A 25027-nucleotide genomic window follows, 5' to 3' on the forward strand; every position below is an offset into this window, starting at 1 on the left:
CTTCTGGTACTGAGACCGATTATGTGTATCGTGTTGAAGGGATTGTTCAACTATTGACTGCGGGAGTGATGTGCTCCAAAAGTTTTATTGTAGTGAGCCAAACATCCATGATGTGTGTCTTTCTGGCTCTCCTGTTGAAGTCCATAGTACGTTTCCATTGACCTGAATTATAGGCTGTGGAGACCGCTTAAAACCTGGGCTGTCTTCAGAGGAGTTGTCTTTAGGTGCACCAGCTTGATGTTGGGGCAACAACATGGGGTATGCACAGTTTGGGTGTCTGTCACAGCACAGTATTACTGTGTTATGTCCATCTGCCCCTTTAAAAAGTGTAACATTTAAAAACCAAAGACTTCTAGGAGGAGGCGGTTGTGTAACTTACAGTGTTATCAGCACAGTCCAGAAGCATACCACAGCTACTCTGCTGTTGCTTTTTTTCTGTTACATGTGCCATCGCTTGCTGGGTTCTTCCACTGCAGCATGCGACTTAAGTACATATGTGGCACCCAGTGAGTACTGGGACACAAAATTAATCAGAGGTTAGAGAGGACTCTTCATTTGTAAGGAGCTGCAAAATTCTGAGTTTGAAATGTCGACATCTTCAGGAATCAGCGCCCTACCTTATTAGGTTATATCCCTTCTGTTCCTTGTGGTGGACTGCTTGGCCCACAGATGCGCCCCTTTGTGGAAAAAGCTTTCCCTTCCTAAGCAGAGAAACAAGGTCTTTGGGTAGAGAATTCCTGTTATTGTTGTTCTTATTTTCATAATCCAGTTTTTAGGATGTGAGGGGACCTGGACTATCATATAGTACAGACTGTTTTCTTTTTGTGCATTAATTTTTCAAATGCTTTCTTGCTCTGTGAGATGTAATGGGAGGTTGATAGCCTTACTTTACATTGAATTAGAGCTGCAGACAAAATTCTGGGCCATTGATTCAGGGTGTGCTGTCATTTCTGGCTGTATCCTAAAACAAACTATTCTGGGATTGAGGGAAATGGCCAGAGGCGGAGTATTAGAACTGAAAGCATCAGAGGGAGAGAGCAAGGGAGGGAGGCCGATATGCAGTAGGCCAACAAGTCTTGTTCTTTAATAACCAGAGAAAGTAATAAACAAGGGAGAAGAAATTACTCGTTCTTTTATGCAAATTTCCAAGCATGAAAATCTGCTGTACATTTTCACACTTAATGATATTTGCCTGTATCAAATGTCACTGCTTTTGTAGGCTGTTGTTCTGTGCAAGAGTAATTACGAGTTAACATAGAAGTTGTACCCACTGTGCTGTTACTGAACCAGCTACTTCCAGGTATAAAGCATGGAAGAAAGAAAAGAATCTGAGCTTGTTACAATCTCCTTTATTGGTACCATCTGATAAGCTCAGCTACTCCAGTAATTTACTGCAGCATCTTCAGGTGCTTCCATTTCATTACCCTATATGAAATGTTTTTTTCTTCCTCCTTTGTCATTAGCCTCCTGCTGGTCTGAACAGCTATAATCCCAAGAAAAGGCTGGGGCTTGAAGTGCAGAGTGAGGCTCTATGTCCTTGATTTTTGGCAGAGCTCACATTAGACGTTAGCTTATTTGTTTCTTCTAGAACTTAACAACAACAACAACATTACAAAGAAGCAAAGAACTTAGCAGATTTTTTTTTTTTCCTATTGTTATAATATCTCTTCTAGTAAATGCTGTTCTTTGTGGGTGGAATAATGGAACATTTTATGGTGTCAGTAGCGACTGGTTCTGGTTAGTTGGGGAAGAATTGGAAATGCAGAGACAGAGTTCCTTGCTGGTTTGGAGTGCTCTTAGGTAAAGGACGTCCTGTAGAAGGCTGCACTTATGCCTGAAAGCAAAATTTGCTGTTTAGGTTCAGATCTGGATGGTATAGTGTTGAGGGTATGAGAGAGGCCAAGAGCAGTTCCTTGGCTGTATGGCTAGGTTGCACAGATTGATACCAGCTGTCCAATCTGTGCTTTTCCTCTTCTTTCCCAGGGCAGCTGCAGCCAGCCGTGCTTTGCTGGGGCACTGTCCGGTAGAGAGCAAGCTGTGGGCCAGCAGGGGGGTGGGTCAAGCTTGTACTGTGCTACTGCTTGACTTACTGGTGGTGATACAGTTGGCAGAGCTGCCTTACAGACTGAGAGTCTATTCAGTGTGGACATAGGTGTCAGAGGGCCTGATGTGCCTAGAAACTGGATTTAGGCATAGCTTTAAGAGCCTGAAGCTTAAAGCAGGAGTGAGCAGACTTGTGTTGCTGTTGCTGTGGCAGCACACAGCCTCAATGGAAATCTGTGAGTGAATGCCTCTGTCTGTGCCCAGGGCTGGGAGCTGGGCTGGGCTGCACTCAGAGACACAACGGCTGACTGAAGCACAACCGAAATAAAATAGGAAAAGCATCACATACTGAAACAGGATTTCTTTTATTTCAGTGCAGTACAAAGAAACAGGAGTTACTTAGGAGTTAGTTTGCTTTGAATGAAAATACCAAAACTGAAAAACAAAGCAGATGAAATTCATTCATGTAGTACTAGGAATCCTTGGATATCAAAGCAGTGAAAAATAATAGCTATGGTGCTGCAGCATTAAAATAAATATTTACATATCTTTAATGCTTTTTTTTTTGTTTTCTTGAAGTAGTGTTATACCATTGGTAACTTAGTTTGCAGCTGTGCTGTATAACCCACTTCCAAAAGTTGATGATGCTCTGTTAGCCATCAGTCTTTCAGCCAGTGATTTCCTTGTGTGCAATGTGCTGCGGTACAGCAGCACCCATCCTGTACCAGGTCACAGCTTCCCTGCTCTCTGGCCAAGCCAAAGTCAGTTGTTTGTAGTTCCAAGGAATGAATCTGCTCATGTACATTGAATGTTGGGAACACAGAGTAATGCTGTAAACAGTGGGCCCAGTTCACAGACAGATACCACAACTCATTGTGGTAAGATCATAAGGAAGTTAAGAAAACAATAATAAAATAAAATTGTTACCTGTCCTGTCATCCTGCAGCATGAAACACAACAACTGCTCAGTTTGCTGTTTTTAAACAGGAGTGTTTGCTTTCAGATTGAATCAGGACAGGCCAGCTGTTTCCTTAATAAAGGCAGATGAGTTAAGTTTCCAAAGGTATCAAAACATATGAATGTACTGGTTTACATCAGAGTTAATAACCCCATTTACAGACTGATTTTTTTTCTTCTAAGTACATGTCCATTGCCCAGGTATTGCTATGAACCAAGCCCATTGTAGAAAGGAAGCACATTTCTTGCCAAGTTAAAAGTCTTTATATAAGAACATGTTTTTATAATGGATTTGAAGAGCTGCTTTGTGAGTTATTAAAATCGTGTGTCTTCCTGCTTGCGCTTTGTAACAACACAGAAAATGGATAAACGTGGTAAAATGTAGTGTCGTTTAGAAAATAACGTGTAAAAAAAATTCAGTATCTTATATTAAAGCATTTACACTGCATAGGCATTCATATAAGGATATAGTATAATAAAACTTATCAAATATATAAGCATGCAGCAGTTGCCTTATTCACAGTTCTAGAAATGACCACACGTTGATTTCCTTAAATACAAATTGGGTTATCCAAAATAGATTTTGCAGCCACTCTCCTTTGCGGAGGCAGACTATGTTCTCATGTGCATTGCAGGTATTGACCTATATAACAGGCCTAAGCTATGCCACTGTATTGTACACATCTGTGATAAATACTGTGTTCTGAAATAGGAAGGCATGATGAGAAGTTATCCATACTTCTCGTAGAAGAGACTACACAATGCTTGAATTAACAAAATATATAAGCACATTTACTGTATTCTCCTTAGAGAGTAATACTGCAACCTTGCCACATATCTAACTACTGCATAAGCTGGCCATGCAGTTTTCAAAATAAGTTTAGACAGATTTTTCTATTTGATAGAGGAGGCATAGTAGTAAACTTGTATAGTACATGTCCTCTCTGCCCTGCAAACTTGATGAAAGACTCCTGTTGCTCTCAGCTTGTATAGGGAAATATAATACAATGCAGTGCCAAAATCACACCCACAGGGAAATTTTCTTTTTTTCATTTACTTTCTTGAAGGCAGTGTTTGCGTATACAACGGTGAGCTTGAACTGTTCGTCATCTATTGCAAGATGACAGTACCTAGATTAGACCTCTCTGTGGCTGCAGGGAATCTGTTGGAGAAAGTGAGGGCTGTGGAGCTTGCTGCTGTGTGTAGTTTAGGCTTGCTTGTTCTGCACAGCTTGGCAGCTTCACCTGGTGTGGGACTCAGCACAGCAGTGAGTAACAGGTTTGGAGGCAAAGCTTTGTGTTAAAGTTGTGTGAGCTTTGATGCTGATAACAGGCCTTGGCCATGCCACGGTTAAACTGGAGTGAAGATTATAACTTAAAACCCTTCCTCCTTTCAGCTATTCTATTCTGCTTTCCTTGTCTTTGTATGTAGTAAAGCTAAAGTAAAAATGTGTTCTTTAAACAACATGGACATCTATCTCCTTTCTCTTGGCACTTCAGGTAAAGCTAGCAGAGGTAATGACGGAGGATGTCACAGCATCCCCGATGCAAGCTGCAGGGATTCATCGCTTTGTACAAAATAGCAAAGGAGTCCTACATAAACGGCGAGTAAGAAATAACAGCTCAAAAACAACAACAAAAAAAAGCCAGGTAAGAGGCGGAGGGGAGGTAGCAGAAACACTGTCTGATGGAAAACAGGTGTGGAAAGAGAACAGGAAGAACTGGGGGCAGTGGTAGCTGGGGGGAGGGGAAGGAAAGTGTAGTCCTCCCTGTAGTGTTTAGTTGAAAGAGTAGCATTGCCCTTTTTTAAAAAAAAAAAAAAAAAACTTTGGCACATATGTATGTGGGAGTGAAAAGATGAGTAGACTGCTTTGGTTTGTGCTATTGGAATCTGTTACGTTAATGTATTTCTATGCTGTGGCCAGTTTACTTCTGCAGTTTATCATCTATGGTCTCTGCATGCATATTGTGTTCCTATTTCCTAGTAGAGGACATGACATACAGCCCTTCCCAGTCAGGGATGTGTCTTGCAATAGAACAACAGTAGTGGAACAGTCACTGTACTAGAGTTGTTTCTAGCTCTTCTGATGTACCCATTTCTCCTATGAGGATGTAGCTCTGAGCATTTGTGTGTGTGGTGCCTCAACTCCACATCAGGAAAGTGGTATGAAGATATTTGGAATCTGAGATGGATATGGGGGCATCCTGATCTCTTTGTTGTATTAGCTACCTGACTATTGGAAAATGGGTTTACAGTGTATTCTAGTTGGTGTGCTGCTGTAAATATATTTTTCTGCTTTCTCCAGACTTGAGATTTCTTTGTTGACATCGGAGGACTGTCAGAAGTGACTTGTTTTTTTTTTGTGTGTTTTTTTTTTGTTGTTTTTAAGTGACTGTTTGGTGGTAAGGTTTGTAGAAATACACATAGAAACCTTATTTTTTTGCCTAATTTTCAGCTATAAACTTTCACAGGTGGACCATAAGACCTTTAGTGCCAAAACTTTGGGCTGTGCATCAAAGCTAGTGATGCACACTCTGCACTCTCTAATATTCAGAGCAGCAGTTTACATGTGGGGACTATCCACAAATCTAATGGCTTGATTATTTAGAAATGTCAGCTTTATTAATCTGGGCTACTGTGCTGGCCTCCCAGTCTTCTTCCAGTTCTTGTTTATTTTTAAAATATTGGCAAAAATGAGAATGTGTTTCATTTTGATCCTGACTTCTTAGGCATTTTAATATTTGCATTAGGTTCTTTATGTTTCTCACTAAACCTGCCATTTTTTGTTCTTTCCACAGGGAAAATTCCTTCAGTCTTGCGTGGGAGTTCATTTAAAGTGCTTGCAGATTGCTAGAAGCAGGTGCTGCAGCTGCTTTTAGTATGGTGCTCTCCTGGAAGTGGAACAGATTGTACTTTGTTGTGAGCCCCAAGATCCCACAGGTATGTATCACCTTTTGAGTACGAATAGAATCTGGATGGGTAGGACCTTTGCGTTGTCTAGAAACCTTATTAGCTTTGCTTATAGAAACCACTGAACTATTCCTTGGAAGGAAGAAAAAGTATATTTTCCACTCTTACCTGCCTCTTTCACCTATCTCTCAAAGTGAAGAAATAAATTCAGTTCCTAAAGACAAGTATCCTCTCTCCTTATTGTGCTTAACATCAAATTTCAGTCATTAAAATCTGGCTGCATGGTAGAAAAAAAAATAAAAGGAAAAAAAAAAAAAAAAAAAAAGTAGAACAAAATGAGGCCATGAGAAGGCTTTCACCAGAACTTCTACATCCCTTAAAACTTGCCAGATTTTTTTTTCTCCCATTCTTTATTCCCTTTCCCACCCTTCTGTATGTGTATTTCTCCAGGTGAGCACACCTTCCTTGTGGTTTTTATGCTCCTTTATTATGCTTTCCCTACTATTAATTAGGTAAGGGCTCTCTGAAAGGGCAAAAGCTTGCTGAGCAGCCCATGGTTTTCATATGGAGCAGGTAAGTAGAAGTGTTTTTTTTCTTTGCTCCTTGGGCAGTCACATGTGGAAAACCTGGAATGTGCTGCTGAAGGAGAAGGAAACAGTGAGAGGGCAGGTGATGTTGGCTCCTCAACCTTTAGAAAGAAACAGTTGTTCCCATGAAGATCCCAGGAATCTCCTCAAGGTTACAATTTGAAAACATATGTCCAGCTTCTGAATTGGAAACTTTATCTAGGGTAGCATTTTTGGTTTAAAAAATATATACTTGAGTGCAAGTCATGTTTGACCTGATGCTTGTGCTCTGTTTGCACCAATTAGTTCAGAATGGTATCTGCCCAACTTGACAGTATTTGTGAAGTGAGAACATACCAAAATATGATACATGATACTTTATCTGGAGGTATTTGCTGCGTTGAAATCTTTTGTTTGTATAGCACTAAAGAAGTATGATGTACAAGAAAAAGTTGTATTTCTAATATTGCTTTACTTCTCAGTACCTGCTACATAGAATTCAGTGGTCATTCATGCTGATTTCTTTGCTTTCTATTATGCAAATAAATTTTGTAATTGTTGAAGTTTTTCTCCTCGTCCTGGAAATAATCATGGGAATTCTCCTGGAGAAGAGAACATCACGGTGCCTAAGAAATGCAGGATTTTGCAGGGAAAGAAACAAAACAAGAACTTAGCCCAGAGCCTTTAGGACAGCATCCAGTCTGTTAATCCAGTCCGATTCAAGTTGCTTTGACTCTGTGGCTATTTTTCCTTCCTTTCTTTCTTCTCTCTGGAGAGGGACCTGGGTGTCCTGGTGGATGACAGGTTGGCCATGAGCCAGCAGTGTGCCCTTGTGGCCAAAAAGGCCAATGGCTTACTGGGGTGCATTAAAAAGAGCGTGTCCAGCAGGTCGAGGGAGGTGATCCTCCCCCTCTACTCTGCCCTGGTGAGGCCTCATCTGGAGTACTGCGTCCAGTTCTGGGCTCCCCAGTACAAAAAAGACAGGGATGTCTTGGAAAGAGTCCAGCGGAGGGCCACGAAGATGGTGAAGGGCCTGGAGCATCTCTCCTATGAGGAAAGGCTGAGTGAACTGGGTCTGTTCAGCCTTGAGAAAAGGAGACTGAGAGGGAACCTGATCCAGGTCTATAAATATCTAAGGTGTGGGGGGCAGAATGGCGAGGCCGGACTCTTTTCAGTGGTGAGTGGAGACAGGACAAGGGGAAACGGCTGGAAACTGCAGCATAGGAAGTTCTGCACAAATGTGCACAAGAACTTCTTTACAGTGAGGTGACGGAGCACTGGAACAGGCTGCCCAGGGAGGTGGTGGAGTCTCCTTCTCTGGAGATGTTCAAGACCTGCCTGGATGCCTACCTGTGCAACCTACAGTAGGGAACCTGCTTTGGCAGGGGGGTTTGGACTCGATGATCTCTGATGATGGAGGTCCCTTCCAACCCCTACAATTCTGTGATTCTTTCTACCCAAATAGTGTGCAAAGCTGTTGAGGATGGGACTGTTATCAATTACTCTGTAAGATATAAAGCCCAGTATGTTTTCATGATGCAGATACTCTACGTTACACGCATTTGTGGCCATGTAACGTAAAACTTTTGAGTAGGAGCACTAAATAATCCCCTGGAATGCTACAGTAGTGAATTGTTTTGCCATATTCTCTTTTATTTTGTTACTTCGGTCAGCTATCAACCTTATTTTCCTTCTTAAAGAGAAGCTTAACATGTTCAGACATGCAGCTCCCTGACTATTATAAGACTAGAATCTATCTGCTGACTTCAGCATCCACACTTTGTAAAGCATGTGAGTTTCTTTCATTGTCTAAACTGTTTTGCATGAGGTCTCTTTCTTTTACGTGCTACTTTGGCAAGCTTCTAAGGCATTTGTGTGAAGCAATGATGAAAAAGCTACCTGATCCAACACTGAGAAATTTCTAAGTAATATTCAGCAGTATTTATAGTGGAAAAATTACAGGTGAAAAAGGTATTCTGTGTAAAGTAACAGCTGAGCTACTATAGAGCGTCGTGTTGTAAGTGGAACATGTTCAATGGTGTGTTCAATTCAGGAGGTATCACTGGGAACTTAAAATACACCAAGGATTCATTCTTTTTTTTACTGTAGATTAAATTGGTCAAGTGAAAAAATGTGAGTACGTATGCGTAGAAAGGATAGGAGTGGAAGTAAAACAATGCCAAAAGTTAACATCTGCAAACATACAGTGGGTGTGTGTGGCTGATATTTTTGTATTGAAAGAAAGGGTTAATTTTGAAGTCCAAAATGGTAGCTTACAACTCCCTATAAGGCCATTCTCAGGAGTCAAGTACATGATGTTCAAGAGAAAGATATTTGTAAAGGGCTTCAATTTGAAAATCTGGAATAGCCAGCTGATGTCTTACCATCTTATTGGAAAAGTCTGTGCTGTTTTCAGTAAGTACACAGTAGAGTCACAAAAAAAAAAAAAAAAAGCAAATAGAAATTCTCTGTCTGGGTTTCTCTTTGGATTAGGATGACATGGTAGGTAACATTAATGTGGATCATAGTTCAGTTTTTATGAGTGTAATGCTCAGTGAAGTAGTAGAATTTAGATAGTAGAATGCAAAGATGGGTAGCTCTTAAGAGTAGAATTCTGAGCATTTTTACTCATTTCTCAGGCTTTCCCCTGAGCTGTGTTCACAGTCTGGATTTATTGGAAGGAGTACTGGGCCCTGAATTGTGTGTAATACATTGCACAGCAAGGCCAGCCAATTCACTTCAAAGATGCATTACTTACAAAAAAAAGTAAATCAGACAAAAACTTACTTAAATCTTTTTTAGTCAGGGTACATCTGTGGCCATTGCTTTACTGGTCTTTGGAAAGAAAGACTAGAAAGAAAAAAAGAGTAGCTGTAGGTATTTCTTCAGGGCAATAGTTAAGTGCCCACTCTATTGCATTTTTTTGTCTCCTTCTTCCAAATACCCAAACAGACCCCCAACAACCAAGCCCCCAGTAACTATCGCCTCCCTGGTTTTAGCTTGATAAATAAGATGATATGCTAGAGGCAGAAAAAAAGCAGTGTCCTGCCCAAAACTACCTGAGCTAACTAACTAACATGTTAGATTTAGAACATAAAACTAACATGTGAGATTTGTGAAATAACCACTGTATTGGACTTCACCCTGTGCTTTAAACGAATTCCCGTGGTGAAGTTTTGCTGTCAGCCATGTGTTGGGAGAATTTCGATTTCACTTGTTTCTATACTTCAGCAGCACAGACTGCTTTGATTGCTTTGTGAGTTAGTTGATAACAAATGCAGGAGGAGTTGTGGAGTTCAGTTTTAAAACTGGGCTGGGATAAAAATTCTTGGAATTGCATGCTTGACATTTGGACCAACATCACATTTACAATTTCTGTCTTTTTGTGACTTTAATGTCAGGTACTAACCTGTAAACATAACAATGTGTAGTTGTCTTACTTAGGAGGCTTGCTGTATGCCTCAGAACCAAGTACAAGATCTTAGCAGGACTTGGCTTGAAGAACAGTTAAACAAAAACTATGAGTAAGGCACTAGTCAATGCAGCAAACAACAATTACAGTCTGTATTCTTTAAGAATAAAGCTGTTCTGTTTAGGAAATTGCTTGTAATATGACAGTTACCAATGCCAGCTAGAAGGGGATTAGAGAAAGTGCATCTTTTGGATTATGTCTGTGAGGTTTGTGAGACACTGCTGAATGGAAATTCCTGTTAGGTTTGGACATTGTGCAGTGGTGATATTCGGAAGAGCTGAAGCAAGAGGTAACTGGCCTAGACAGATCTCTCGTAACTTAATGTGAAATAGATTTTTTTTTAAAGATTTATTTACATTGGCAGAAAGAGCTGAAGCCACAGTTGAGGCTGCTGTGGCAAATCTAGTTAAGCAGGAACAATGCTAGCCAGAAACAAATAATTGGCTGCAACAGCTTAAAAAAAATAATGTTTGTATGATTTTTTTTTTTTTTTTTTTGTCTGTTTGTTTTCTCCTTAATTTCTTACTTGCTGAAGTCCAAGGATGCACTTTGTCTTTTGGCTCATGTAACAGACCAAAGCCTTCTGTGCTGCTTTGGAGCCGCTGTCATTCCGAACAGCTATTAAAACACCAACCTGTGCTTTATACCAAATGAAACTTGAGCCTGCCAGTCTGCCTGTGGGATGGCTGACACTATTTTGCATTAGAGCTGCTCAGAGAAAACCAGACCCCTTCCATCATACATTTGGGGGGGATCATTGAAGCATCACAATTTGTTCATCAAGTCAGTAAGAATGTAGTTGTAAACAGATGGACCCGGTTAATGCTCAGGATTGTATTTCCCTAAAATCTGTCCAATTAAACTACTACATTTGAATCGTTCATTTGGTACCCTGAATAGAAGGTCAATGGCAACTCCATTGTCTCATCACTAAATACTGAATCAGAAGAGACAGATTTGACAAATGTCTCTTTCACTGAGATTCTTCATTACATGTACAAAACGCCATTTCAGAAACTTAAGACATTGTTAGTATACATAATGTGAGGGAGAAAATACTACATTAATTCTTCTTGACTATTATTGCCATAAGGAGCTACAGCTACCAGCTCTGGACAGTGGGGAGAAGGGGTTCTATGTAGGTTTTCTTTTCCCTTTTTCTGAAGACTCAGTATTAAATTTACCTTGAGCTTTAAGATCACCCATCCATGGGGACTTATTCTCAATCTCTCAGAAAATTTGCAAGTATTGCAACCTGTTTTTAAAAATGTTATTTTTGTTTGTTTGTTTGTTTTTTGTTTTTTTTTAATTTTTTTTCCCCCATTGACTCAGAAGACAAATTTCGTTGGTGATGTAACTTAGCTGAGTGGTAAGAGTTTCACCAGAGATGAATCTGGACTGATCTTTATTTAATAATAATAGAAAAAACACTGTTAATTAAGTGCTGGGGATCTGTACCATGCCTGCTATACATACGCTGAAGTTATATACGGAAGAAGGAAAATATGAAAGTTTTTCTTTGCAAAAACTTCCTTCAAAGCAACTCAAGTAACTTTTCTCTCTTCAGATTACTTTTCTTTGTTTCTTAAATGAATGTCAGGATATATGCTCTTCTCTGTATATGTGAAGGCTAATAAATTGCACGGTTTATGTGAATGTTACAAAATGTTCTTGAGCATTAGAGCTCTGCACAGTTTTTTCTGTAAAAGTGACAACGAATAGAATGATTTTCAGTAAGATGATGTACAGCTGGGAAATGGCAAAACAAACCGTGCTTATGAGAAGCATGTCAGTCACAACTAGTTTCATGGTGTGTTCCTCTCTCTCCAGTGGGCAACTGTCAGAAAATGGCATTAGGAAATTCTAAAAAGGTGCAGATTCAAAAACTGTGCTTACTTCAAGATAAAACTTTTTTTTTTTTTTCTCTTCAAAGCTTGTAAATGAAACCTGCATTCTGAGTCAGGGTGTCTTTTTAATTAACTCGTTCTTAAGATGAAAGTAATCCTCTGAGACATTTCTTTTCAGTTAACCCACAGCTTTCAGATAGTCCCTTCTGTAACCTTCAGCATGGTAAGAACAGTCTGCATTTTGAATACAGTACGTTTTCAACAAAATGAAGAATGCAGTGTGCTTTTGCAGCTGGATTCCTTCAGCAGAGGATAGGGATTTTCATTAAGAAACTAAGCTATTATGGGGCTGGAGAAAATTCTCTTCTTAGACATTAATACCTTTTTTTTTAAAGAGCAAATTCACACTTTTGCAGAACAGTTGCATCTTAGTGCAGCTGAGTCATGGTTGTAGAAGGACACCATTAATGCCAGCTGAAACTGGGGGTAAATGAAAGCATCACATTTCTTTTAGACTGATATTTCTATCTATATGGATGACATTAAAAAAAAAAAAAGCCATTTCACATGTTTTTTATTGATGTGAAGGGGAAAAAGAAGTATGAAATTAAACAATTCTTGCATTTTTTGCAGAACCTTTTACTATCCTAAAAAAACTAAATAAAAAAAAAAGTATACATAAAGTTGTCTGAAAATGATTCAGCAAGCAACTGCTGGCCTGCACTTGATGAATATTTCAGTAAAATTTTTTCTTGAGATTGCAAGAAAAATCAATCCTCGATCTTTGCTTTTACTAAAGAGATTTACATTGTTATATACTATTGTAATTATAAATAGCAGTTATGTTGAAAGGAATCCATGTTATACTATTGAAAATTAAGATTTAACTGAGAGGTTCCAGGGATTCTAATAAATTTGATTGGGTCAACCTTAATCCCTCAAAACCCTTGTCCCCTTAGAGATGAATAAATTACCAGTTACAGAACTCAAATGTAATTTAAGGCTATTTAGAAAACACACAGGAGTGATGCTCACACTAAATGCTGAAAACTAGGAAAAACTTGTATGACTGGATGTTTATTTAGAGGGAATTGTTTAAATAGTGAATATATCCTTACTCTGCTATCTTCTCTAATATAGTAAACCTACCACTACTTGTACATCAATAGTAACTGATCTTAGAATGCCATTTCATAGCCAGGATCTCAGTTCTGCCAAGGGTTTGTTCTAGCCTGGATGGCAATTAGGGGAATTCTTAAAACAGTATGAGTCAATTCTTCTGTTTCAGTTAAGTTCAAACGAGGAACATAAAAATTAACATGGAAGCAGAAATGACATTCAGTGTCAGAAGTAACAAACCTTGAAAGTCCCAAATCAATAGAGAATATATTTTAGACAGTTTTTATATAAGTGTGCTTTTTCCTAAAAACAATCACCCCCCCGAACCAAACTTTTTTTTTTTTTTTTTTTTTTTCTGAAGTCTTTTGTCTGTAAATATGAAAGAGGGCTACACCCCAGTGTAATTCTTCATTGCCATACTAAACAGTAAAATAGTCTCTCTAGTTCACATTGCTCATGGCAGTCTTATTTGATGTTGCTTTACTGAGTTTGTGATTGAAACAGTTTGGCATTTTTGTTGGTTGTAAACTTTTGGCATAATGTGAATACCAGTCTCTTTCAAAAACAGCCTTGAGTTGCTTTATGATGCTTGTGCTGTTCCCCGCGTCTGCTTGGTTGATAACGAGGCCTGCTCCAGCGTTCTGCGTAAAAGCATTTCCTACCCAATCAAAATTACCTACGAGTAAAGGCAGGAATACACAACAAGTGAGAACAAGTTACTTATTCAAAATTCATTTGCTCTTGCTTTTTATATAGTGTGTGTGTGTGTGTGTGTGTGTTTGTCATCAACCTTTTCAGTGCCAAGAATGAAAATATTTTTGGGTCTTATAAGGAAGCTGATGTGATAGATAGTGGCTGCTCCATAATGGTGAACCAAAGCATCCCCATTGACGACTACTTCAGAAAACTAAAACAGGATTTTGTGTTTTATTCCAGTTCTTACCACCTTTGTCAAAGTCTAAGGTAACTTTACAGAGTATCACAGCAGAGGGAGTAGCTGCATTAATGGAAAGCAGGTAATCCAACTATTTCACTAGAACCCATAAATCCTTAAGATCTACATTTAGAGTGCATGGAGTATTTTGGAGAGAAATGCTTTTATTAGATGCCATATTTTAAAAAAGTCTGTCTAAACATGCACAAACAAAGTTCTGAGGTATCTGAGAAACTTGCATCCTTTCTTTGGGAGTTATTTTAGCTGCTTCAATAGGAAATGTTAAGAATTCTGAAGTTGTCAAGAATGGAAAATTGACACCTCATTGTGAGGAATCGTTCTTCCTGTGCTTTCAAGGAAAGGATATATCAGGTCATTAGCATCACTGTGGCACAGATTTAGTTGTATATTTCTTTGTCTGTAAATCCGTGTGTGCATGTATCTATCTATCTGTCTGTAGCAATGAAAATAAAGATACGGAAAAGACTAACAGAAAACAAAATCCCAACAAAAGGCTTAGAACCCATGCTACAAGGCACTGAGATTTTACTTGGGTATTGGAGAGAATTTAAAATGGAGTAAAAAAGATGAATAAGAAGCTCATGCAATATTTGGGAGGGGAGAGCTCAGCTGTTTGAAGTGAAAAGTAAGATTTGGATAGAGTGAGAGGGATGTGTGTGTACATTAAGTGTGCATCAGTGCGTACCGTTCAGAAATCTTGTTACTTTTTAATTCAGTAGCTGTTTTTGATTCTGCAGCTCAAGCACACCTCTATCAGTTTTATTATCATGCATTCAGTGAGCATTTGATAGTGAAATTTTGTAGGTGTCATGCAGAAACTTAATATTTAAGTGTACCTTCAGCCCAAAATACCAATTAGTCATGTATCTAATGATGAAAAGAATGCCTGGGATGTCAATATAGTTAAGAATAAGATGTCAGAAGAGAGGATGACAGCTGTTTGTAGAGTATTTAGTAGAATTGACTATCAGTTTAGTAATGATGTATCATAGTGTATTATAATAGCCTTCCAGTATCTGAAAGGGACCTACAGGAAAGCAAGGGAGGAACTTTTTATAAGGGCAGGTAGCAACAGGACAGGGGGAAATGGTTTAAAACTGAAAGACTAAGTAGATTTAGTAGATTTAGAAAGTAGATTTAGACTAGATATTAGAAAGAAATTCTTTACTGTGAGGGCAGTGAGACACTGGAGCAGTTGCCAGGAGGGATTGTGGGTGCTCCAGAAGGTGTTTACGGCCAGGCTGGATGGGGCTTTGAGCAGCCTGGTCTGAGGTAGGTGTCCCTGCATATGGCAGGGGGCTGGAACTAAGTGACCTTAAAGGTCCCTTCCAGCCCAAACCGCTCTATGATTCTGCGATGTGGGAAATGAAGAGCAGTCCACCTTTGTTGCATTGTGGAAACAGTATGTTAGTCATATTTATGCCTATTTCATGAATTATATTGTATTTGTATTTTCTGTCTGTATTTTAAACTCTGAAAACATCATACTACTTTTGAGAAACTGATTCAGGGGAAAAACGAAATTTAAGAGGTTTTAAATAAGAAACTCAAAGCTATCTTCATTCAGAAATTAGACCAGTAATTTAATTAATGAGTAGATCAGCTGTAGATTCTTCACTTATAAATGAGTGTTATTTCAAGCTTGATGGCTGCAAGTTAGAATTGCTGGAGAGATGGTAACTTACCAATGTACGCAGCTCCATCAGTCACCATGTATTTGTTACGGTTTAGTTTTGGAAGGGAAGTGTTCTTCTGATCTTTGAGAAAGCACGCACCCTCTTCCTCAAGGTCAAAGAATTTCTGCCATAAAAAAAAAAAAGTTAAGGTTAATAGGAACCATTCTGTCATGGATTAAAACAAAATATATGGTCTTCTATTCTTGATTGAAAACAAGTTTGTGCTGTAGAACAGCTCAAGTTCACAGGCAAGCATTAGCTTTAATAGAACACTGCACATTGTATTACATACTGAATTCTCACTGTGATACTTAGTATTCCTTTGCATTGTGAAGCATACAAAGTAGATGGCTACTGCAGATTAGATGTGATAAAATGCTGCATAATAGTGGCTTTGAAATAAACAGCAAAAAAAGCAATGCAAAATTGTTGTCTTCTGCATGAGAGCCAGAAACTTGAGCTCATTTCCCTTTTCATCAAGGAATCCTGGCATTTGAAGATTGCTTCAGGGATACACATTTCCAGGTATGCCAGCAAGTTGAATTCACATCTTTACCTTAGATGTTGCATAGTTTCCAGAAGGAGACCTGCAGATCTCAGAAACACTTCATGAAAAGTCATGAAAAGATAAAAATTTACCAGACAAGAGAAAAACACATCTGTTTTACCCAGAGAGCGATGGTCTGATTTGTTTTGAGGAGCTGTATGCTTTCCTTACTTGGTTTAGTGCCAGACAAAAATGAGATTTCCAGTACAATACCATGTTTTGCTTGTTTTATGAAGGAAGCTAATAGCTAGGCACAGATTCAAAAAATAGAGATGGGAAATAATACAGTGAAGTAGAAATCAAATATTTACTGCATGACTTGGAAACTTTGAGGTGATGGTGTAGAACCTCAAAAGAAGTGTAATTCACAGTACGTTACTGATGAAAGTAACCAGCTGTACTGCTGCTGTTGCCTCTGCTCTGATTGCCTGAGGAATCCCTACACAAGGATGCACCCACAACAGAAAGTGTGTACTTAGCAAGTGGAGATGGATCTGAATCATTCTGAAATACCTCATATTTCTGGATAAAGTCAGAAGAACAGCGCTTTCTTTGCAGAACAAAACAGGAACAGAGATAGTTAGCAGCCATAAGGTGTCCTTCAAGTGTACTTGCATTAACTTTTCCCAATGATTTGGAAGATAAAGCAAACCGCTGCATTTGTAGGAGCTAGTCTAGAAGTTGTGCGTGGGTGAAGTTTTCAATGCCAGGCACTGAAACATGACAAGCTCTCTTCCCTAGGTTATGATACTTAACAGAAAAATTACAGATCTTGCCACAAAAATAGCCAAGCACAATCATCATACAAGCTTAGAATTGTCAGACTGAGATAGGTTCAACAGATGTGCAAACTGAGAGTTTGTATGCTAGTTTCCTGTTTGTATATGCTGTTAGAAGAGAAAATTTCAGCTTCAGGCAGGAAAAGATAGGATGATTGAATGTATAACGTGTTCTCTGGCAACAGCTGACAACTCATTCCTTATCAGTACAGATACCAGTAGGGAGCTGCATCTGTGCTCACAAACACTACAGAAATTTGCCTTAGCTAAGCAAGCAAACCATCACCAGCATTAAGTAGCTCAGATTAACATTCTCTTAGCCTACCTTCAGCAGAAAAACTGTGTTAGTAACAACACCTTGTGCTAGGATTTCATTTATTGTTTCCATCTTTATTTTAGGAATTTGAAACTTTAAAATAAAATTGGTGCTTAGGAGTAAAAGTTTCATAGTTAACGCACGATATTTTTTTGACTCATAGGGTAGCTCTATTTTGATGTTTCTGTAAAATCAGTGAAAGGTTCTGTTTTTTCCTGCCCCTTACCTTAGCAGGCAGTTGGTGCTGTAGATCTGTATGCTACTCTACATCTCTCCTTTCTAGGCTCCAGTTCTCTAGTATCGCATCTAGTTACTTTTAGTGGGCCCTTCAGAAGCGTGTACCTGCATGTGTTCAGCATGGTAACCAACAGTGCTGGGTCTCTTCTAAAGCTCCTTTGAGAGTTAGAGCATGCATTCTTGTGTTGTAGGATGCACTTAGAATGCTGAACATGCAAAACTTAAGTACAGTACTTAATGACAGGTCAAAGAGGTGCACCAGTGAATCTTCACCTGGACTTCGAGCTTTACTTTCACAATCACATTTGGTACAATGCGTGGAGCGGGACAGAGGTGCCTGAAGGAAAGCAGTTTGGTGGCAGCATACCTTGGTGTTTGGCGATGTGCTCCTTTTTTGTCCCTAAGCAAAGCTTCTTCCTCATGAATTCTTCCCAGTCTTTTTTTTTTTTTTCCTCCACAGTATGTGCATTGAGTTTACACACTCAAAGCAGTGTCAGGAAGTTTTGTGGCAAGAGAAAAAGTTGTTTCTAGTCAGAGAATGCTGTTGAAATTCAGTGTTTGCAACAGGGAAATTGTCTTGCAGTCTGCTGCCTTTCTGACGTCCCCATCAGACTGCAAAATGACTGCTTCTTGTTCTTGCTGAAGGCACTGTTACACACAGTAGGTTTGCAGAGCCCTGGTTTTTAACTGCATTTGTACCAAAATTTGCACTAGTCTGGTCAGTGGCCACAGGAAGCCAGGAGGTTCCTCTCTAATGGAAAAATTACATCTGTGCTGCCTGCTCCAAGGTGACCGAGTACCTTGGGTTGCTGCCTTTGGCAAAAAACTGCAGAGTGCTGTGCAGCTGTAGCAAGCCAAGCCAGGCACCCTGGTGGAACCCCCCAGGCTTTGCTGCTCTTTCCAGAAGAATTAAAAAACAAGTGAAGGCGTACCACAGGAAGCAGATGTTAATGGGAAGAAGTTCCTAAATGCACTTTGTGTAGGACTCAGCTATGCTATTTCCAAGAGAACAGAAGATGGGAGGGTATGATTTTGATCAGAATACTGTTCAGGCATTAGCATTAGCTAGTGGTTTAAGTACATTTTCAATCAGTTTGTAATGGAAGTTTCTCTTAAAATTGCAGCATTCTTCTATATAAGCCTATATTGTACATGTCTGCACATGACAGTAGCTTCTGTAGATTTTTGTGTTCCCCCATGCACACACGTTATTACACTTTGATCCTGGCTAGAACAGATGAATACAAAGGATATACATTTTAAGAAAAGCAGTGCTCATCTCTCATGTTTTGTGAATCAGATACGTGTCATGGTGAAGCCTGAGGTACAGTTCAGCTAAAATCAGATGGTTGCCAGCAAACTCTGAGCCCTAGGTTATTACTCACACCAAACTAGTTTTTCTTTTGTTGTCGTCAAGGCAGGGACTTAAACAGTGCAGCGTATCTGATGCACAGTGCAGAGGTAACTGAGCTGTGCTGTGCCTGGAGCTTTTTTTGGAGATTGTTATATTTCTATTTTAACTACAGATACTCTGGCTAGGATATCTAACTAGAAGAGTTGTCTAGGAATCTTCCCTCCCCCCCCCAGTCATTCAGCTCTTTCCAGAATAAATTCTGTGCTAAAGATTTTACCTATTCTGAGTAGATGGAAATAGGTACAAGTATGTACACCATTTGGTGCCACTGCAAGAAAACATACATAGAATTTTCATGCTTAAAGATGGAACAAGTTAGAAGTTAATCAAAATAGAAGTGGCATAAGCAATGTCATTTGTATTTGTTTTGTCGGTCTTCAAAATACACTTTATGCTGCTTCTCACATAAGAAATAACAGTGCCTTTTATAGCAAAAATGTCCATTTTTAGATACATACAATAGATCCCACATAACATGCGAAACACAAACAGTACTTCTTTTTTTTTCTGCAATTCATAGAGCCACAGAACAAAGCCCACCCAGCCCCATGCTGTGGGCAAGGCTGCCCCCCACCAGCTTGGGCTGCCCAGGGCCCCATCCAACCTGGCCTTGAGCACCTCCGTGGATGGGACACCCGCACCTTCTCTGGGCACTCATTATTTTTTCTTGTATTTTGTACTTAATAAACAAAAAGCAGGTGCCTAAGCAGTTGGACAGTAAGGTTGCACAAATCCAGACTAAAAGACATTTGTGCTGTCGCATTTACCAGCCTTAAGGCTCCAGTTGCCTTGGTTAGCTTTGCTGTGAAAGACCAGATGCAGTGTTTTATGCAAGCTGTCCCCCACACAGACTGCCTTTTGGCATCATTCTGTTTATCTCTCTTAATTTCAGTGTCTGTTACTACTAGGAATAAATTTAGTTTACTATATTATGCAGGCTGCTCCAAAAGTAATGTCTATTACTTATTTCCATGGGAACTACAACAGGCACAAAGAGCACAGTAACACCAATTGATAAAACATTCTCATCTACAAAACACTTCTTCAACACAGTCACCACCGTTAGCTTAGCTGTGCATTTTTGCAGTGATGAACAAGAGCCTGTGTGCTGCACGTGTAAAAATCTGCACCAGTGGAGGTGTTCTGCTCTTTCAAGATGTTCTGTCATTGCTGGAAAGCACCACCCACCACCTCGCTTTTTGATCTCCATCAACATTCAGCAAGCATTAATAAACGTCAGTGGGTGCCATTTTTTCTGCATGGAGGAATTGAATCCTGCACCCTTCCTTCATATGCTTTTCCGTGTCAGATGCCATTGTGTCACAGTGCTCCTCTGCTGCCATCTGCCACACAGCTACAACATGTAATGGAATAGTGGTGGGAAGGTTCAGCCTCTGCTGCAGTACCACCACCCATCTGCCTCTGATGCTGTGGGCCAACATAGTAACATAGGAGGCATTACTTTCAGGGCAGCCCTCATCCATTTCCCTTGTTCTTTAATGGCGTTCAAAGGCTTTGCTACTGATGGAGACCACTTCTCAGTTGTGAAATTTCTTCATTTTTTTCAGGACAGGGTGGGGGGAATATATAGGATTAAAAGAAAGAATACCGTTTATACTTACAACTTTCAAACTACAGCTTGGAACTTCAGTGCAGATAGCTTTGAGAGACGAAACAAAGTTGAAAGTAAGAGGATCTGTGTCTCTTGAGAAACTTATGAGGAGTCGTACTTTAATACTTCGTAAAACTAATGCTTCTCTTATCTTCCCATCTAGAAATGGCCAGTATCTGTGGAGAAAGAATACAGGATATTCACATAACTCTAAAAAAAAGGATTTTTAGGCAGCCAAGCGTAGAAGACATTACAGGGAAGACTAAACACATATGAATTTAATTTCCTGTTTAAGGAGCACTGCTCTCATCTGCAAGAGTTCTCGCTGAGAAGATCAGCCAGCATCCTGTTCCATGTCACTCTGCCCTGCCAGGGCACAGAGCAGTGCAGGTGGGGATAGTTGAGCTGTGTTTGCTCATAGCTGTGCCAGTTGCTCTTGCGTCACTGCCTGCAGTGAGAGTAGTAGGAGAACCAGTAGAAGCAGCTACAGCTAGAGGGTGCTGCTTACCTAGCCTACACAGAGGAACAGGAGAGATTTTCTGCTGGTTGCAGGTGTAAGGGAACAGGGACAATGAAATCTCTGCCATGCTCTCCCTTCTCCTCTGTCTTATCTATGGAGAGGAACGGAGACCTTGTGTTAAATTCATGCTTTGAAAAGGAGAGCTGCTGCTGTGCATGGTGTCTACATCCTTTAATAGCGGAAGGAGATGGATTGTTAAAGGAGGATGCTGCTTTTTCCTGATAATTTCTGCCATGAACAGGATAGTGGCCTCCATGGTGCTGTCCTCACAGCTGGTGAGAGATACTTGTTGTCATTAGTTCTAGCTTTGTGTTCCCAAGGTGAAAGCAGGTCAAGACAAGACAGGGAAAATTAGACAAAGAGAATACACTTTTGTTCTAGCAGTGTCGACATTCAACCTAATTAAATCTGATCTCTGTAATGCTAGAAAATAAAAATTAAAAAATGGAAGCTGAACAGGTAGGGAAGCTGTGGCCTTGAATGCAAAGCCATACTGCGCTAAAGAAAATGTTGCAAAATTCACGCAAGTGACTCTCTTGGATCTCCCTGAATCCAAAGGATTTCTGAATTATTTAGGCACGAGAACAAAGAAGGGAGGAATACAGAAGGTAACATCACGTGCAACACTGCAGCAGTTCTGCATACATAGACCCTTTCCAATCTAAGGAGAGATCAGGTGGATGGATGATGTGAGATTGAGGTTCCTGCAGCTCGCAGTACTCAGGATTCCATCATCATAAGAGAAGCTATGTGTAATGAGTTTATCTGAAAAACCCTCTTCTAGATTTGAAATAGTTTACACAGTATATTAGCCAAACCTTTTTTTTTTTCTTTTTTTTTTTTGCATGTCTTCATGCAAAACTGGAAAAAAGCACATTTGGCCTAATGGCAATCAAAGTGCATGGGTAGAACAGCAAGCTTAACGAGATGCTCCGTTCATAGGAACTGTTACTGAGGGACCGCTGGATACTTGCTGAGTGGAATGGTTTTCTAAAATTGTGGCTCCAGTTTTGGGTGACAGGTACTTTTTAACAGTTTACACAAACTATGTTTAAAAATGATTTTTGTTTTTAGCATTTCTCAGCCTATCAGTTATGGTACAACTTAAAATGTGATCTACGCTGAATTTGGGAAGACCTTTAATGTATCTGTGTATTTCAGTAAAACTGTGACACCTCCCATGCTTCAGGAGAACTCACAGCGCATTGTCTCTCTTCTGCATGCACATATATTCTCTCTCTCTCCTGCTGAATAGCTGTGTAGTTACGGTATCAAAGCAGTGGATATAACAGTGTAAGGAACAGGATTCGTGGATGTGTAGGTTCTTGTACTCCTGGGTCTCAGTCACTTGCAGATGGTCTGACTAGACAAGTTCTGAGCCCCTTTGATAGGCAGATCCAAGGCTGAGGACCCTGAACTGGAAATGTCTTCTTAGGTCCCAATTCTGCTCCCATTTAAGTCAATGGCAGAACTCTCACTGATTTTAATAAGAGCAGAATTGGGCCCCAAGAAATTGGTCCACATAGCAACTAATCTCCTGTGGGGTCATTATCTCCAGCAGACCTTATGGCATCGTGATAGCATGCTAGCCCTGCACATGGACACTCACCGTTTAGCATTTGTGTCAATGACGATCGGCAAGTAGTCCATGACAGCTATGTATACAAACTGTTTGGCATCATCGATAACATTGTATATAGCTTCAATATCCAGGACTCTGTCCTTTGGGCAGAAGAGTTTAGGTGAATTCTGTGAAGGCAAAATTCAAATATTGCATTTAAAATAGAAGGACAGATTCTTTTCTTCTCCCTTCATATGTCTTAAGGTAATAAGCAATATTCTGAATTTCAGTAGAGACTGTTAACTTTACCCATCCTGCTGGAATGCTGAAACATCAGAGTAATTCTCAAGGCTTATTTTTTCCTTGAAAACGTCAGGTAGATACAGCTGGGTAAAATGTAGACATCACAAGCTTGAAAACTGTCCTCTCTGAAGCTCTGGCTGAAGGTGTTACATTTCAGATAAATCTGTTGTAGAGTCCCAGGACTGGTTACTGTTAGATAGAGTAAAATCTGTGAACCTAATCTATCACTTATTACCAGAAAGTAGTCTGTTACTCATGTTTACATGACCATACAGCTACATTTACTCAATCACTGTTGCACGGAGATGCTGCAGTTTTGCAAGAAGCTTATCTTTAAAATCTGGCTTCAGATTTTACCTGGTACTGAGCTGGTAAGTAGCAAGCCCAGATTTCAGCTTTTCTGGTCTGTGTGTGGGGATGCAGAAGGTGACAGCCTGCTAGAGTCACCCACCTGCAGCACAGGCCAGGGCCTACTGCTCTTCTGCCCGGCAGAGAAGAGGTGGAGCCACCTGTTCATGGCACCTGAGAGCAGGAGTTACTAAAGGCATTTGTAGAATTAGAGCAAGTGCCAGTTCCTGCACTGCTGGTTCTGCCAGTGCACTGCTTTCCTGCTGCTGTGCCATCTCCTTTGTTTTCCGCTCGGCTTGCATCAAGGCTATATGTCTATTTTTTCTTTAGGGGTGCTGTTTTTTTCCCCCTCCCTTTCTATATACAGTGACAGTAGTGCCTTAGTCACTGATTGGTGTGAAAAGGCTTCTTACAAATAAAGTTAGGAAAATGTTAGAAAATTAACAGTAACAAAATTGTAAGACCAGTATTCCAGATGCATTCTTGAATACTAAGAAAACCAAACAGAATGTGTTTTTTCAACCAGTCTGGAAGATGATCATGTTGCTAAGAAACATTACAGCAATGACTCCTGACTATAAGAAGGAAAGTTCAGTGACTTAGTGTTATGCTTGTTGTTTTATATAGCATAAAGGTTGAAAGTGAAATAAGTTTTCAAGGAATAAGTCTAGACTCAAGAAAAGGTGTAAAATGAATTTGTTAAACATAATTTATATCATCTGAAATTTAAGGAGGCTGTTACACTGTTCTTATGCTCAATATCTTCTTGCAGAAAAGTTGTAAGTCACACAGAACAACAAAGAATTGCTACACATTGTCATTGTCAGATGCCTTCATTACAAAGACTAGGAAGTCAAAGATGCTTCGAAGAAAAACCTCTGTTCTGCCTGTAACGATCATTTTAAATATCCTTTTTTTTTTTAGCCTTCCACTTGGTACCTTTCGGTATGGCTGACCTCTGGTCATCGTGGGTATTTTAGTGCTTTCCTCAGTATTGGATACTACTTTGTCAAGACAGCAAGCACTGCAGCAAGCACAAGCAGGCCCCATGAGAAGGGCAGCGATGAGAAAGTGAGCTCCCAGGCCATTACAGGCTGTTCTAGTTGGTAGTTTAGGAGTAGCCAAGGTAGTAACACTTGGTTCCTCCAAACCCCACACAACTCCAGGGCAGCCTTTCAAATAGGCATGCCAATAACCAGCTGCCAAATTTCTGAGGATTTTTTTAGTAGGTGAGAAATTTATTGAAAAGTCGTGTTTTCTGGAAGAAAGAACTGAATCTATTAATAGAATTTCCTCACCATACCGAGCAAACTTTGTAGATTAAAACAAAACAATAGTATAACTCTTATTCTCAACTATATCTTCCTGAGGAGAAAGGAAGCACAAAGACAAGCACTGCACTGAAATGGGGATACCCATTCTTCTAATGAAGAAGTGTTTCCTAACTGCAGTGTGATGGCCATCATCTCCCTTCGTACCAGCGAGGCCTCTGACCATTTCAAAGTGGGTGACCTGTTGGTGATAGACAGTGAGTGTCATAAAGAAGGTCCTTGCTTTGCTCTCCTTGCCCCAGAGGGCTCTTATGTAAAAGAGATACATGGGAGCATGTAAGAGATTACATGGGAGCAACTTCAGATCTAAACATTTTAACAGCTTGTGAGCAGACTTTTGCTATTGCACCAGAACAATATATCAGAACAGTGTATGTGGAAGTAGCTCAGTTAAATTCAGATCTGCTTTGCAGCCTGCTGACGTAGGAGAAAAGTTATTTTTCTTATGATAGATAAGCTAGTAACTAAACAGGCTGTGACTACAAATTCAGGTAGCTCCCAGAGTTGGACTTAT

At 39.8% G+C, this 25027-nt stretch overlaps 1 protein-coding gene across 1 annotated transcript in view; it reads right to left on the reverse strand.

Annotated features, from left to right (window-relative positions):
- Positions 1-13354: 13354 nt before the first annotated feature.
- Positions 13355-25027, reverse strand: part of PLD5 (phospholipase D family member 5) — a 159200-nt gene continuing 147527 nt past the window's right edge. The window contains exons 7-10 of the mRNA XM_042892100.1: positions 22580-22719; positions 20461-20626; positions 15555-15669; positions 13355-13590 (exon numbers count right to left, since the gene is read on the reverse strand). Coding sequence (XP_042748034.1) covers positions 13355-13590; positions 15555-15669; positions 20461-20626; positions 22580-22719 — 657 coding nt within the window. The remainder of the gene's footprint in view (positions 13591-15554; positions 15670-20460; positions 20627-22579; positions 22720-25027) is intronic.

Source organism: Lagopus leucura, unplaced genomic scaffold, assembly GCF_019238085.1.
Source record: "Lagopus leucura isolate 7727_CA_CO unplaced genomic scaffold, USGS_WTPT01 Super-Scaffold_73, whole genome shotgun sequence".
Lineage (NCBI taxonomy): Eukaryota > Metazoa > Chordata > Aves > Galliformes > Phasianidae > Lagopus > Lagopus leucura.